Source organism: Pezoporus wallicus, unplaced genomic scaffold (genome assembly GCF_028554395.1).
Source record: "Pezoporus wallicus isolate ANWC-B61680 ecotype Strahan unplaced genomic scaffold, APGP_CSIRO_Pwel_v1 contig_5935, whole genome shotgun sequence".
Taxonomy (NCBI): domain Eukaryota; kingdom Metazoa; phylum Chordata; class Aves; order Psittaciformes; family Psittacidae; genus Pezoporus; species Pezoporus wallicus.
In genome coordinates this window covers 2,177,685-2,195,337 of record NW_026637215.1, presented here as the reverse complement: position 1 = coordinate 2,195,337, position 17,653 = coordinate 2,177,685, and the positions used below count along the sequence as shown (strand labels likewise).

Sequence of the window (17,653 nt, the reverse complement as noted above, 5' to 3'; positions counted from 1 at the left end):
TTTCAAATATTTGTTATTTCAAAACAGTATCTTTTTCACTGCTGATTTTACTGCTCTTGTTCCTTCTGTCTCTTTCTCTGCATTGAGAAGTGAGGAGACCAGGGTCGTGTAGGGGACTTGCAGTGGTAAGAGAAAATGAAGGCACAGTGAAAGCTACACTACCTCTTGTTGTCTCTGTGATTTATGCAAGGTTATGGCAGCTTTTAGATAGATGCTGAACTGCTGAGCACAAGGGTGCGATCAACTCTGCCATCTTCTGACCCCTAAATACATCAATCTTACTTTTTGGACGCAGAGAATCATGTATTTTTAAAATGCTCTGCCTTTTTGTTTAAGTTGAATAATAAAAGAAAAAGAGCAGATAGAAAGGATTCTACAGTGAGACTGAACTGAAGCTTTCTGAGAGGAATTTCATGTGCTAAATGCCACCTCCTTGCAAAACCTGCATCTGCTGCTGCTGGTCCAGATGGTTTCAGCAGGAGAGTTAAGGCCCTGGTATTAGGGAGAGCTGCAGTGTGCCTACTGAGGAAATCACTGCTAGTCTCTAATCAAGACTTTCTCTTCCTTGGATCTATTCCTTGCACACATTGTATGTTAGAGTTTAATTATATGTTCTGGACTTGTTGCTGCTTACTTTTTAAGGGAAACCCCAAGCCATTGTTCTGCTTGAACAAAGAAAATACAAACTGATTTACAGCACTTCAGTGTATTTAAATACTCATTATTGTACTAACAGTTCAAGTGAATTGGCATTAGCTGTCTTTTTAAAATGGGAGCAACAGGGATAATTGTGTCGAGGACATTAAATTGCTGTTTACTTTCTATGACACTCTTTACGAAAGAATCAGGCCAAAAATTTTGTATGAATAATGTAGGTGTCTGCTATTTGAGACTTCTCACAGAGCAGTCGCAACAGACTGAACAATGACTTTCTGCAGACAGCTTCCAGAAACTGGTTGCTCTCAAAACTCCTCACCTCACATCTTCAGAGAATTGTGTTCTTAAGACAAGGTTGTCTTTTGGTATTTGAAACTTTCAGACCATGAGAGAGTGCCATGATTTAACCCCAGCCAGCAACTAAGTACCACGCAGCAGCTTAACCTTAACATTATTAAGCTCAACATTATTCTCAGACTAAAGCCAAAACATAGCCCTGCCCCAGCTACTAAGAAGAACATGAACTCTATGCCAGCCAAAGCTGGGGCATAGAGAGACTAGAAACATTTATTTATTAAGAAGGTGTTATGCAGTTAGGGAAGTATAGCATAATGATTCAAGTGACTGGCAGCTGAAATGGATTACTTTGGCAGTGGGATGTGGATTACAGTGTGAGTCTGAAGTAATTTTGCAAGCTCTCTTTAAGCCCTGAGTATGCCAATGTATCAGGTGATATATTTCCATCATGTTCACCATTTTGCAGTGTGGTGGCAGTACTGTGGAATTATTAAAAACTTTCCATGTCTATTTCCCACAGCACGCAGTTCTGCAAGCGCACTGCAAGACAGCTGAACAGAGGTTGATATCTCACTTGACACATTCATGGGTCTGGAAGACTAGGAGTGATTATAGCCCCATGCATGTTAGCAGGGCAAGAGCAGTGAGAAGTACCATGAGACTGGGCAGGTGCCATTCATGGGAATGAGTGACTGGTGTGATGCAGTGCGTCACCCATATAGATGTGCACAAATCTTCAAGTGAGGAAGTTGCAAGCTTCTCTTAAATCAGTTTACCAATGCTCCAGGAGCCATTCCTGTTGCTGGGGGTTTGTCCTGTAGCAGGTTTTTCTCATGAAGTTCCTACTTAGGTGATCCTGCAGTGTCTACTGCAGAGGTTCCAGGCTGCCTAAACTCTCTAGCTCCTGTACAAAAGCAGCACAGCTATACCCATGGTATATGTGTTACAAGCAAGTAACTACTTGTATGACTTCCCCCAGGCAGAGTGCTGTATTAGCATGGTTTTGTGGCATCCCATAACTGAGTAAGCTTACAAATGTGTCCATAGCATTGACTGGCGTTACTGCAGCCATCTTACATGTGTTCACACCTCTGCATTTGGGAAAAGAAATGCTACTGATGTTTAAGTGCACGTGTACATAAATATCTAAATAGCCAGGAAAAAAAAGAAATGGTTTGATTGAAATAAAAAGAAACTTGTTCATTATTATTTTTTCAGTGAAAATAAAGCAAAATGAAAAAGTTTCCATTTCACAACTCGTGTGGCCCAAACACAAGCATTCCATTTCAATTTTTGTGATTGAATGTTCTCTTGGTTCCTTTTCCTTTTTCATCTTCAACCCAAAACTATTAATTGTAAAATGTAGTCTGCCACTTGAAGGTAAAAGTTAGAACCTTTCTAAGCAAAACAACAGTTAGAAATCTTTAGGCTGCTCCTGCTTGTCTTACTAGGCTCACTTAGCAGATTGTGAAGTTTAAAATGAGCTTGGACCAATCTCTTGCCAGCCTCCATCTTTAAGTCAGTATACTAATACTGCTAAAAAAACCCCAATGAATTGCAGGTATAAACTGGAAATTATAAGTAGTGTACATGTATGTGTCACTGCAGAAAGGCTGGATCTGTGTCGTCTCAACAAAATGATGTGATTTCCATAGTGCTGGTACATACTGTGTGGATGTGCTGACTGTATGTCATGCTACATGCCAACAGGCTGGCGACACGCTGCTTTCTTTCCATAGGGTTGTTAAAGGTCTCAGTGTTCACTCTACAATGTTTCCTTGATATTAGCAGCCTCATTTGTCAAAGCTGTTCTTCCTTGATTCTGACAGAGCAGAAATCTGAACTGCTTGGTTAAGGTTGCTAGCCTGGCAGGTTCTGCATGGAAACACTTGTGCCCAAATGAGCAAGATGCTTACTAGCTTGTTCTTTTTAATGATAGTAATTTATAGTTTGAGGCCTCTTAGTCCATTTATAAAATGTTTCTTGGTTAAAAAGAAACTTTTAGTACCAGCAATCAAAATAGGTCTCTTTGTAAATACCTGTTCTGTGCTTTGTCATTAGGTTTCTAATGACACGCTCCTAGCATGTCTTTCAACATGATTATTCATAGCCTGTTGTCTGTACATACTTATTGGCCTTTTATCGCCTAGACCCTCTTTAACCATGTTATAAACCTTTTTGTCTTGGTTCTCTTGCAAGTAACACTAATATTCAAGGTCAGTCAAGAATTGACTTTTTGCTTTTTGAATAAGAATTTGTATAGAGGTTGGACGTCAAATTCCGCATGATACCATCCATCAAATTGCTTAAAGAACTTAAATTTTAAGTGTCTATTTCATCAGCCTTTCTGTATAATTAAGACTCAGTGATGTTATTTTCAATTCTAGACTGAATATGTGTGCTTCCCCTTGATTAAAATATCTCCTTCATTAAATGTACCTTTTCTCATTTCTGAATGCATTTAGGTTCTTTGCAGATCACTCCTTTCCCTAACTAGATGATGGCAGAAGCTTTGCAGAATACAGCTAGCTGCAGGATGAGGAGGCAATCTGGATGAGGTCGCAGTGGTTTTACATAGAAGCACATTACTTTATATTGCAAAAAATTCATTTAACCTCCCTCCCCACTCTTTACTTTTTTTTTTCTTTTTAGCTGAAAGATCTTCTTCCTCTGTATTCATTGGAAAATAAGAAGACAAAGGAAGGCTTTAGGGTTTGTGTGTGCATTTTGTTTCTTTAAACTGTTAAATTTTGTCTTACCTTACCTAAGTAGTAAACTTCTAGCATGTGTTGTGAATAGCTGCACCCCAGGGCTGCAGCAGGAACAGCAGGTGCAGCTCTTGGGATGTGTGAGAGATTGAGTAGGATCTGCAGCATCATTATGGCCATTTGAAAGACTCACCAGTAGTTAGGTCTTTTCATTTTCCCACATTCCACCAGCTGATGATGTCTCCATCCTCCTACTTCATTATTAGAGGCAGGTGAAAGAACTTCCCTTCATCCTCAACTACTGCTGGTGAGAGCAGGAAGAACCACTTAGATTGCTCCCCAACACTGATTTATTTTAGCCATGGCCTTGAATTTATATTCCCTGAGCTGGTTGCTTCAGCTGATAACTGAATCAAATGCAAAAGGAAGAATTGTTTCATAAGGGTAATTGTAAGTTGGACTTTAATAATCAACTCTTAACCTATATATATATTGTTGTAATTAATTACCTGTATAACTATGTGCACCTTAATTATATCTATAAATAGTGAGTATTTTTTATAGGGCTTTTAATTATATCAGAGTACTTGTGAAATGCAGTGTTTTCACTGTCTCAGGGGAGAGGGCAGTGTAAGTTTAGGGACCCTGTGGTTGTAAGAGAACGTGTAGTACACACTTCAGAAAAAACTTTGCTCAGGATGATTTATGTAAAGTTGATTGTTGGACACTTTAACATGAATCTGTGTATGTGTGCATATGGATGCGCAAATAGGTTCATGGAAACACAGATGTATTGAGGCATGACCAGTCCCTATGGAGATTTGGTTAAGCTGATAAAAGACATGAATGACTGAAATAAATCATTCTGTGTATATAACTAGTAAATTACTAATGGCTTGCTTGAAAATGATGAGGTGTTTCTAAATCTCTGAATGCATGGAATTTAAGTCTGTATCAGCTTTTGCTATCACATACCGGTTAAATCATACTTCATTGTCCTGAAAAATAGAGATTCCTGAAAAAAAAAGTCTTTAATTATCTATAGGGTTTCTTTCAGCCTCAAGAGCAACTGAAGAAGCTCAAGCGAATTATGAAATCATTAAATATTATAGGAATAAATTTCTGTTCTTGCTCTTAACCTCTTCATCCATACAGCCAGGAGCATCCATATTTTATTTATGGGCTGGTAAATAATTTACATTTCATTTAACCTCAGAGCTTATTTAAAGGAAAAATTAAAGGGCATGGAGGGAGCATGCAGCTCCCAGATAAGAGAAGCTTTCTTAAAAATCATTCTCGTGACTAAAATGCTAGCTCAGAAATCTGGAAGCCTGCATTGCAGGCTGGTTCCACAGGTTTCCTCTAGGAGTAGTAGCAAGTCATGGGATTTTTCTGTTCCCAAATTCTTGCTTAAAAACCCAACAAACAAAACCAACCAACCAAGCTCTCCCTTTCCACTTCTTTTTAGCCTCTTTACTAAGTCAGTAAATATTTTGGCTCCAGACTGTGAGCTGTGAGGGGTGCTCCTCAAATATACTGTTGCTAGGATTTCAAATACCCTATTTTGAAACAGTAAATTAAATACATGGTTTTGCTGTACACTTTTCACATTAAAAGGTTGTTTCTTTGTGTTTGCAATCTTAATGTTTGAATGTTAACAGTTCCTAAAGAAAACAGACCTGGAAAAAGTTGTGATCTTTGACAGTTTTGAAAAGAAATGTTTTACAAGTATAGTCTCTATTACAAAAGGAAATTCATTAAAATAAATGTTGCAAGTTTTAGATAAAGTGTTTTATTTTGGGCTTATATTTGTCAGTTATTAATTCATGTTCAGTTTTTTCTTTGACTTTTACTTTATACAAAAAATATTCTAAAATCTCTTTATATTTTGTCACTGACCTGGAAAAACTACCCATTTGTTCATTTTAAAGTAGATGTAAAATCCACCAAGAATATTCTATTTTTAGCTTCCGTCCTTTCCAACCCTAACTATTCTATGCTTCTGTGGTGCATCTTCAATAGCCAGTAACTAGGAAGCTCCTTGGTTGAAGCTGATTTGATTTTAGGCCAGGGTTTTATATGTGGTGCTGTTTTGCTTCAATGTTGTTATCTTTTTTTCTCTACCCCTTCCCCCTGAAGACGAAGGGTACTTGCTATATCTGATGGAATTGAAGACATTGGGAATCTGCGCTGGGAACTTGCACTGTGCCTCCTTGCTGCTTGGACTATCTGCTATTTTTGCATTTGGAAAGGAACAAAGTCTACTGGAAAGGTAAGGTTAAAATTCTGTGCATAAGCTGTATTTATGACTCTCTTATGCTCCACACCTGTGCTGTTGTTTCTAGCTACTTAAATCAGAATTTCACAGGCATCGTGTTGCTGTAAGCAAATATACTCGGGGGTATATACATTGTAATAGTAGGCAATTCAGAATCAGTCATACTTTGCATTGTTTCGTTCCTTTTGGTTTTCATGGTTTGTTTTTTCCCCTAATTCTGTTGGATGTGGCTAGTTGGTTTTGGATTGGTTTTGTTAATGTTACAGACTATAAACTACTAGCCAGTCCTTGAACCTGAAATCAATACTGTATTCTGTTAATTACTGTGCATGAGGTATCCAAAATCCGAATCTTCTCCCAAACTGACAGGAGTTGAAGCTCTCAGTGCCGCAAATAAATTACACACATAAGAAGAGAGAATTTAGGCGTATAAGCAACCTACAACAAATGCAAATAGAACGGCAAAAGCTGAAATAATGACAAAAAATAAAAGATAGAAAGATGGACATATCAGAGGGAAGAAAGAAAAATATTTAGTACTCTTGTAACTCTTTGAGTGAATGCCATTCCAGATGGGATACCCAGGAGAGAGGCACAACTTCATAGCCTAAGTGAATTGCAGGATGATGGAGAGGTTGCCCCTGGAGTAGTAGCAGATGTAGTTCTGGTGGAATATCTGATTAATCAACTCGGCAGAGAGCGGGAAAGAGCTGTAGCTCTGGAGGGTTTTGTGTCTAAGAAAAGCACTGGTTTCTCACGTTGGAACCAAAGAAGACAAAGGAAAAAAATGGTGGACTGAAACATCTTGTGCATTTAATTGTCAATTATTTATTATTTAGTTCAGAAGTAGGGTTGGGTTTGTTTGTTTCTGGTTTCGTTGCATACTAAATGAACTGTTTCAAATAGAGTTCATATTAATTTCGAAAATGTCAGAGTGCTTTTTTCAGCTCCCTCAATGACACACATCCTTCCTCCTACCAAAACTTTGGCTGCAACTGTTTGCTGAATTCTGCCTGTATTTGCCAACTGTGTCAGTCAATCTGGTACTGTGCTTTTCATCTAGGTATTTGCACACACACATTTATGCGGTCCTACTTTCATCAAGTCATTGCAGGAGAACTGCTGAGACAGACTGTCTAGGGATACATATAGGCATGAATAGTTTAGAGGAAAAAAGGGAAAAAAAAACCCACAACAAACCCTAAAGAGAGAAATAGGGAAAAGCAAAGGTGATATAAGGGAATGACAAGATAAATGTCCACATGCCTTTGAAGCATGCACTCCAGGGAGGTACGAAAGTGGTTGAGAGTTTTCTGAGGAGCTACAGCTCTCAGTGAAGAAATGAAACTGAGCAAAACTAATTTTCTTTTTTCCATCAGAAAGAACGTCTGAAGATGGAGATTTATTCTACCATAGTATAATCTGGCCCAAGGGTGGAGGAAAAACCATGTACTGTGAATGCACATGCCTGTGTGCGTGCAAAGCTGTGCAAAACTGCCCTGTACTCCAGAAAAACAGCCTTGGTAGAAATCATTTCCTGATAGGAAGAGGGGCTGGTGATTGTGGGAAGGGTATATCTTACGTTTCTGTGGTTTACATACAGCTTTTTATTGTTCTTCATATATAGTCACATGAAATTCCTTCAGCTTATACCATTTCCTCAGAAACAAGTTTTGTATTTTGGAAGTCATTAAAGTGAAATTGAGCTGTTTGACTCCTTTTTATCTGTTTTCCCTGGTAGCTTAGCTAAAACCTCAGCTTACTGCTAGGTGGAATAAATCTGATTTTATTTCATTTCAGTGTGATTTTGATAACCACCTTTCTGATGAGGTTAGGTGAATAAGCCTGAGAGAGAGATACTTGCTTTGCCCCTTTGAAACAGGATGATAAGCTTTTCCACTAAGCAGAAATAACTAGTGGTTGTGCAACAGAAGTGCACAGAAAATGGAATTAATGCCCAATATTCAGCTTAATAGGTTGCTTGAAAAAATTAGATCAGAGTCAATAAGAAGTAGATTATCGCATATTTACACTGTAGAGTGGTGTACCACAGGCAGGAGTTCTGGCTCCACTGCTTCTCAGGAAACATGCTGTAAGGATCTTTCATAGCCAATACTGATCATTTCTTCTTCCAGTTCTGTTCCTGGAATTAGTAAGGAAAGTTTTTTAGCTTTTTACTAGCTGAATATGTGACACTCCAATTGGTTTCCATTGCTACATTATTTTTTTTTTTCTGGATATAAGTTCACTGTTTAGAGGTATTTAAGAATTTTAATATTCTTACACTTGCCACTTCTTACAGCCAAAGCCACTGGAAGTCTGTGCTATATCACTGCCTTCCCAGACCAGCTAAACAAAGATGTACCAGTCAGGCATGCTGGATGCTACAAAGGAATAAAATGCTCTGAAATACAGATGACAGAGCAGTCCTCTGGGCTGGAGTTTCCAATTCTGATTTACTGGCACTTAAAAAGTTCATATTTAAGCTCAATGCAGTTGTAGCCCTTCGCACTAGATTGAATTTGTTATATGCACATTTCCAGGAAACATCTAAAATTGATGTAGAGTTTTTTATCATAGTATTAAAAGTGGACTTAGGTAGCCTCTTAAATTTCCTATGCACTTTAACTGGATTGAATAATTTCAATGAAATAACACATTTATTCAAAGTATAAAACTTCTTAAAGATTTATCACCTTGGAATGGTGATGGGAACCTTGAAAACGGAAACATTTTCAAAGGAAGATGTCTGAATAGCTAGAGGGAAAGAGGAGAGGGGAAACGAAAAGAGACAAAATGGAGAAGAGGTGGGAGAGACCTACCATCTTCACACAGCTGTGTTCTGTGAAATATTCAAGAGGTTGGTTTGCTCTTCTCCTCTTTTTACTCTGCATCCTAATGCATGGTGGAAAAAAAAAGCTGTCATCAAATAAAGCCATCATTCTCCAAGCAGCACTACCACAGAACTCATCTGCTCATATTATGAATATTTAATATTTTAAGTTATTAAATACGTTAAATCTAACATAAAGTTTAATTCCAAATGAAGTGCTTGTGACACTCTTAACGAGATGCTTCAAACTTTCCTGTTACTGTTCTTGAAAGTAGTTACTTTCTCACAAAACATTTTAGTTTTCCATTCCAAGACTTGTAGGTGGTTTTCAGGAGAAACACATTTGTGCCAGCTTCTTGCCATTAATTATTCGATCTGAGAGCTGAAGTTATTTGTATCTTAGTTTCCACGTTTAAAACGTAGCATATATACCAAATGCAGGATCTTTGAATGAGAAATTCAAAAGCAAAAGGAGGAAAAATATGACTAAGTAATGATTTCATAATGTTATCACATTCCACAGTGTTTTTGTACTTCTTCATTAGTGCTGGCCAGTATGTGGTCAGAAATCCTTCTGACTTTGTTTCAGGATCATCTAGAAGAGGGACAAATCTCATATAAGATTTGAAGTCCATTCTTCAAAATTTTCTGGAGCTAATTCAAGTATCACAGAGATAGGCTTCAGTATGCACTAAATACTCAGTAATCACCAAATATTTTTCTGTCTGATTCTGACTTCTGAATCTTTTGATCTCTTCCTACTCTCTGTTGAGTTTCTTTGAGTCCAACATCATCCTATTCTTACTGTATTAACTTTATGCTGTCTCTCCACTTGATATGCCTTAAAGCTACGACAGAAGGAGAGGCCAGTAAAAGTAGACCGTGGTGAACAGCAAGGTCAGGAGTGTTGTCCTGACTTGGCACAGGAACGTGCAAAACCCATCAACTCCTCATATGTATCAAGTGTCTACAAAACAATCTAGAGTAGACCCAGAGCTAAGAGGCTGTGTCCCCTGTAAAAACCTGTGGATGTTGCTCTAAACCAAATTTGCGTGGCTTTTCAGATCATAGTCAACTTTGAAAATGCCTTGCATGCTGTCTCATCAAATTTTGACTTGAAAACATGCTAGAAAACATTAATATGGTTCTGTTTATTGCTTGCTACCCCTTTTCACTACCTAGATACAGTGTTAACCATAGCACAGAAAGCGTTGCTGAAAAGTATTGCTGTGCTCACATCTGTTGAAGTGCTACATAAGAAAAAGTATTGCTATAGCTACCCTCTCTAAATAAACATGAGTTGTCAAAGATGTTTGATTAAATAGTCCTGCAAGTCAGAAAATAATAGATTAATGATTACACAGTAGCTCCTCATGAAACATTTATGACTTTACTCCTAATTTACTATTGGATAGCCTTATACCATCTATTGCATCTCTAAAAAGGATACTGTTGGGTTAAGAAAATGATTTGCAGGTAGGTCCTCATTGTAAACCATTAGGAATGACCTTGCAAGCTTTCTTGGTGATGTAGTTATTAGGTATAAACATCAAAGTGTGAGACACTTGGAGTTCTATTTTTCTTGTTTTTTTTACTTGTCACATTCATTATTTATATAAAATATTTTCCTTTCTACCATGATATGATAGGAAAAGTTATAAACACCTTAGTGAAGTGGAGAGCTTTATTTTCTGGGAAGGAGCAGCAGAACTGTTTTGCCTACCACAAGTAAGCAGGATATTGGGTTGAATTAGTGTAAGTAATGGCATAACTTGTTATTTTGCTGTTATGCTACTCGGTGTTTTATTTTTCCTGTGTATGTGTACAGCGTTGTAACCTGTAATGTTCTCCATAGTTCTTTTCTGCTTAACAGTTCTGATAGCAGCCTGTGTAATTCTACATGTTTGGTAAACATGGTTAGATTCCATATGGGCTCCCACTTTTTTTCTGGTTTGAGCGTTTTATTTCCCCTTTACATGTAAGACTTCAACATAGTGCTGCTTCAACGTAAATGCTGCTAAGTGCATTTTATAGCTGTGAGCGATAAGCTGGACTTTGTGAAATTCACTTTGTAACTGCATGGCTGTTGTCCTTTGCAATGCTGTGCTGTTCCTTACTTCTGAATTAGTTCCACTGATCAGTTTGATTTGCTGAGCTGAGAGCAATGAAAGGCCATTGAAGTGTCAAGAAATTGTGTGGAAGTCTATATTTATTCTATGTGTTAAAAGACCAGAGATAAGAGAAAACAGCCTGTTTGACTGGGGCATCTTGACATAAGGCTATTAACAGTATTAGAGAAGTGGCTTGGTAAGTAGTTTTGGCATTATTGTTAATTTGTGAATGTCGTAGGCAGGAAGCAATCACTGAAAACTATAAAGCCATTCATAATGAATAAATAAAATGGCCAATGAAATGTACTACAATGTATTTAATTAGCATCCCTATGTTAGCAGAGTTGAACTGAAGGTGCTTTTCTCACTTTGTGTTGCTGCTGAAGACCTTCTGGCCCAAGCTGCAATTCTAATAGCCTGCACAGTTCAGTACAAAATAGACATCTGAGCTGCTGAGAATTTATTTCAACAAATCAAATTCCTTGCTATGCGTTACTAGAAAACAAAGAATAAAATAAGGCTGTAAACATGTTTAACTGATGGTTACACTTCATTTTTCACTTTTCTGTTGAGGAAAACCACAGAATTTATATGAACAGTTTAAAATGGAACATGGAAGCTCTCAGGCTCTGGCTGCCTGAGTGCAGTGTCATATCTCACTGTTGAACTCTACATGTCCCCCCCTTCCCTTGCTTTTCATAGGCTTGCTTCCTCCTCCACCTGCATGATGGATGATTTATGGATGTTTCCTTGTTCATCTCCCAGATAACTTCATTATCCAGGCTGGAAACAAGAGGGCACATTAATAGTAAATTATTCTCAAACACTCCCCCTCTGCCCCCCAGCTCATTCTTTATTCTGTGAACGATTCATCAGGTTCTCAGATAGTTGAGATGTTTTAATTTTATGTAGCAGTGACTCAGAACTTCAAGATTTGAAGGCTTTTCCCCTTCATTCCAAGTCTTAGATTTTGCAGTACATTTGCCAAGGCCATCACTGATAGAATGGATCCCCATGGCAAAAGCTTGACTCCACAGAGCTTCCCACCACAGGAAAGGCAAAGAGGGCCAGCAGCCTCTCTGCCAGCCTATGTACACCTTCTTAAGCTAGCCTGTTTTTACACAGACCTCTTTCCTTAGGCTTAATAGGGCCATGGGTTTATTTTCTTCCTCTCTCCTCAGATGGGTTTCTGCTTGGCCCCTCTCAGCTCCCTTGATTCTCTTGCATTGCACACCTCTATAAAACCTGGTTTGCCACCCCAAAGCAGAAGGCTTTTCAGTTTTCTTGCAGGTCTGTTCTGGTTCTGGGGTAAACTGCAGTGCATTCATTTGAGTCTAGCTTTAGTGTCTTTGAAATAGTTTATCACACTATTTGCAGACCTGAACACTGCTTACATTTCTGAGTGTGGATAATTTTGTAGTAATTGAGAGAGGACCCAGTTTTACATCTCCCATAGCAGTACATCCTTGTTGGTGTCAGAGTGTCTTCTGACTTACAGTTGTGCACGAAAGATTGGCATGTGGACCTAAACCAAGGAAGATATTTGAAAGGAGTATATTGATCTGGTTGGAAACATGAGCAGAAAGATAACACAGTGTATCAAGACTAATGTGTGAAAGAGGTGGAAAAATGGCTAGGATTAGGATGTTCCTTTTCTGTGAGCTGATTACCAGCAAGGCACTGCAAGGTATCCACTGTGCTCAGAGACCCCAGATTCAGAGATGGACCTTTCATACTTTTTACTCATTATTTTCTCTGCCCTCCCATCAGGAGTTAAGCCTCACTTGCCGGCAGTTAAAACTCAGTCACTAGTCCCCCAAAAAATTTATTCCTCAATAGCAGACTATATAAAGGCCTTAACGGATTCAATGAGGCAGAAAGAAAGAGTAAAAGGACAGAAGAAAAAAATAAGAGAAAGATGTGTGGAAGGAAACAAACAAAAAAAAAAGAACTGGGGCCCATTGTAGGAGCCCAGGAAAAGGAAATAGGCAGCAATGATTGTATCTCCTGAAGTGTCTTTTGTTTTAGCCTGAAGTAATAGCAAAGAATAGCCCTTCATGGCAAGGCTTTAACACTCTGTCCAAGACTGATCTCTGTATTCAAAGGGGGAAAGTAGAACATTCATGAGATGCATGCAGAGTTCCTGCTCTCCGCCTCCTCTGTGTGAGGTTTTAAAACAGCTACTGCAATATTTTTTCCACTCTCCTGTGCACTGAGCATGTAAGGACACCTCAGATTTCTTTATAAAAGAAGAAAGGAGATTTTTTTTGTGCCTCTCAGTGGTTTTGCTGAACTTCTATTTGGCATCTGGGGGAAGTACCGAATAATAAACCTAAATCAGAATCCTGCCTTCACGATTTCATTCCTTCCCATCCTCATCTTAACAGGAGTGGTCCACTTTCGTATGAATACTTACTTAGACTGGATCTAAGCCCTGGTCCACAGCCCAAGCAAGTCAAAAATGTGTTTCAATGTACTGAAACACAACTCAGGCACAGCAGATGGAAGAGGTTTGGGGCTGAGAAATCGCCTGATCTGTCAACCTAATGTACGGGGAGGGCAGTGGAAGCCTACTGTCATATTTGCAGCAGTAACGCAGTGAAATTTGCTAGAAAATTGAAGGCACATTGTGTGCCAAAAGGCACAGCTTAACATTGAGACACCTCTATAGGAGAAATGCATTGATTGCATAAAGGTAGCACAAACAGGTTTATTTTTTTTCCATTGAGTTTAACAGACACTTTTAGGCCATTATCAAAAATAAATACACTGACCCAATGAGAAAATACTTCGGCAATGCAATAGTTTCAGTCACTCACTCCTAGGTGACCTTCTCATGTTTCATTTCTCCTTTCACAGAAATTGCCCTTCCTTACCAATTGCCTTATCCCCCACCCCAAAACCATAAATGCCATACAGAAGAACATCAACCAGGAGCCAAAGTATAAGTTCTTGTCACTGTGATCACTGTTGATGCACATGCGTCAGGGCTAAAGCATTACTCTCCAGGTGCATGATGAACTGCTTGTGCCTGTGATTTATAACTGTTGAGGCTTCATGTTACAGAAATGGTTGTGTGGTCACCCATGTCCTTGTCTCTTTATGTGTACACAGAAATCACTAAGGATATTGGTTTTGTTGGATTTTAGTTTATGTATTTGGAATATTACTTGCACCTTTTCTTCAGCAAGTGCATACAAAATATCTCCTTGGTCCCTCAACTCAAGTACAGACCCCTGAGACCTGGTATCCATTTGTAACAATGACTCTGGTAGTGATGCCTTGGTTTTGTATCTCTTCAGCTGAAGTAGAAGCCCCTGTTCTCACACAGATAGTTTGTTCTCAGCTAGTGCTAATCTATATAGCTTCAAGACTGGCTCATTCTTTGCAATTTACAAACCAGTTTATAGGTATCCATCCACAAAGGTTAGTATTATAGCAAATCCCTGCCAGTGGAAAGACAGTCTGCTTAGTTTCTGTGGTCAGTATAGGCCAGATTTTTGGCTTTATCTAGAGTGCAAAGATGTCTGTGAAGTACAAGTTTTGTTTACAAGGCTGTTCTTGTGAGATTTACAAACTTTAATTCGGTATCCCACCCCAGGGTCAATTGACACAGATTGAACCCAAATGCAGACCCGCACACTTAAGAATGGGAAAGCTTAATGAAATAAATTGCTGTATGAGCAACAAAAGTGGCTTCAGGCAGCTGCTGGCGCTGTGTTGGTAACTAAAACACATCGCTGAGAAGCGAGTTGGCTGCTGCTCCTGCTATTCACTTCTGCTGCTGGACAATTGAAAAAGTGGTGTGGTTAAAAGAGAGAAGAAGAAACCTCAAAATGTCCTGTTTGATTGTGTCATGTAGGGAGTGTAAGGCACTGCTGCAGCAGTCTTGACAGAGAGATTTGACAGTAATAAAAGCTTAGTTATTTCCTGTGGATGTATATTGTGTTCACTGCTATCTGAAATAACTAGCCATAGTCCAGGTCAGGAAGTACTTCTGCGGTTTAGTTTGTGTGTCACTTGTTCCTGGAGTGCCTTTCTGAGGTTAGAATCTCAGTGTACCAAGGCTTGGATGAACACAGCAAGATGCCTCTATTCCCCAAAGAGTTTGACTTTACACCCACATAGCAGACAGTCAGAGAGCTCCATTGAACTCAAGGGATGAAGGGAGAGAAGAGAGATCAAAGTGTTTGTCTAAGACACAAAAATAAGTCTGTAGCAGTAGCATACTCTGAAATCACACTGCCTTCCAGCCCAATGCCTTTATCATGTGATTCCTCTCATTTTTCCCATGCATCATGTCACCTCTTCTTCTCAGGTTGACACTCGGCTCAAACCCACAATTAAATTGCAGCAGGCTGTCAGATCAGTGTCCTACAAGTCAGCCTAGAGGTGATTTAGGGGCTAGGTTTAGAGGCTGCTTAGTAGGGAAGTTACAGTGCAATAAGCCTTTAAGTAAAATAAAGATCTGACTAACTGCATTACAATAAATGGAGTAGCCATAGGGAATGAAAATATGGAGAATTAGGGTCTGAATGATAAGGATGCTTATTAGTTTAGGTGTCAAGTCTATTTATTACTTTACTGTTGTAATTATTATACTTAATACGCAAGTAGTAATGAAAATGCCTTATGATGAATACATTGCTCAGCTGTCACCATGGTGATAAGGGCCTATATTCCTCAGTGGATGATAGAAATTTGTCTGTAGACAAACCCACACCTTTTTTCAATAATATTTTACAATTTTCAATAATAAATTACAAGCTTTTTATTATCCTAGAAATGTCCTGAACCTCTCAATAGAATCGTAGAGTGGGGTTTTTGGTTGGAAGGGACCTTTAAATGTCATATACAAGTATAATACACAGGACAGTTTCATGATAAGAAGAGTTATCAAAAGAAAGAAGAGGTATGAGAGCTAGTGGGATGTCCTTTTCCTCGTTTACAAATCTTTACTTCCCCCCCCATCTATTGCACAAGATTCTATAATGCTGCAGTACTTTCAGAAAACTGTGAAGAGTTGACTGATAAATCATTTAGGGATGGCCACTAATGCATCTGATTGCGTGCTTGGAAGATTGATAGCCTACATAGGAAAAAGAGGTGCATTTGTGACTCGTTCTGGTGCAAAGTTCTAGGGAAATTCCTATTGTATTGATGATTCCTGTTCCTCTTGTATTGATGTTTCCTGGTTTTGATGTTTACAGTCCTGTAAAATTTCTAAAGTAGTCATGCATTTACTCGATGACTTCTCATATGGTGGCTGCAGGGACTGATTTGCTGCTTACCCCCTTCACAGTCAAGGCAGACAGGTTACTCTGGTTGCTATATTCACCTTTGCTGACTGGAATCTTTTACCTCTTGTGGCTACCTTGAAGGAGTAAGAGTTCTAGTTAGAAAACTTTACCTACTAATCCTTTTGGTAGATAGCATTTTATCTGCTTTCCAGACTGCATGTTGACCTTTTTTTGACTTAGTGGTGGTGTTCATTCAGGAGTGGTAGTGTGTGTGTGTTGGTTTGTGTTCTTTTTAAAGACAGGTGAGGAAAATCAAGCAGCAGTCTAAGCTGGAGATAAGAATTGTTCTGGTAAAGCTCTATTTCACTGGAAAATGTTAATACACTGAAACTAGTTGTTATTTGCCCAAGGAAGTTGTGAATGCTCCATCCCTGGCAATGTTCAAGGCCAGGCTGGACAGGGCCTTGGACAACATGGTCTAGTGGAAGGTGTTCCTGCCCATGGCAGGGGGATAGAACTGGATGAGCCTTAAGGTCCCTTCCAACCCAAACCAGTCTGTGATTCAGAGCACTTAGTAATTACATAAGCTCCTCTGGAAAACACAGATTTTCTTCATAAATCAGTCAGAGGACAAACCAGATATTTACTGTTCACTAGATCAGAGGAATCAGTGGACCAAAAATGTTGTGTCCATTCCCATGCAGAATTAAGGTCTCACAAATTTTTGTGTGACAGGAAAGATAATTTCCTGTCCTGTTCTGACCCTGGCATCTTTCTGTGCATTTTTAGAACATGTCAGACCCTAACGACTGGTGCCTTCAGTGAGCGCTGAAAGGCGTGTCTAGAGCAGCTAAGAAATCAAATTCATTTAGTGCCTTATCCGTTCCCCATTTGTGCCTGACTCAACTCAGTAACAAAACTGGAAATCCAGTATGGGATCATTCTGAACGGCTCTGAATTATTTTCATAGGAATGGGACTGTACAGTCACCCCATATTTGAAGGTTTCTCTGCATATACGTAACTAATCTGTTTATCTGGCTCGTTGTGTATAAAGGCAAACTAGATGGCATGCAGAAGTTTGAAAACCCTGGAAGGTTCTGAAAAGTAACAGCTTTGATTTAGAAAAGCTTCAACTTTTTAAAGACCTTTTCAAATGAAAAAAAAAAACCAACCCCCAAAAAACCAACCAAACCCTCAGTTGATTAATTAGTCCTAATTTATATTTAAAATTCTTCCTGACTGATTTCTAAAGTTGCCTTTTACTTGATTAAATAGCAGTCTTTGATTTAGAGATATTTGTGGCTCTGCAAATTCCCTGTTTGATGGCAGCTCTACATGAACACTTTGCTTGCAGTAATGAGCTTATCCAAGATGCTGAAGTTTGCTTCCTCACTATCATCCCTCCTCTCCCTGACCACAGTCACAGGACAGGTCTTCTGTGTGCACTGAATGTGAACCAAAACAATACATTAACCTTATTCTTTTAGATATTCATAGTTATAGGATACCAGTATTTCATTTGTCATT

The 17,653-nt window shown here is 38.8% G+C and overlaps 1 protein-coding gene across 4 annotated transcripts in view; it reads left to right on the top strand.

Annotated features, from left to right (window-relative positions):
* Positions 1 to 17,653, top strand: part of SLC6A11 (solute carrier family 6 member 11) — a 110,492-nt gene that overhangs the window by 42,291 nt on the left and 50,548 nt on the right. For all 4 annotated transcript variants that reach the window (XM_057404244.1, XM_057404246.1, XM_057404248.1 and 1 more), the window contains one exon: positions 5,802 to 5,934. In XM_057404244.1, coding sequence (XP_057260227.1) covers positions 5,802 to 5,934 — 133 coding nt within the window. The remainder of the gene's footprint in view (positions 1 to 5,801; positions 5,935 to 17,653) is intronic.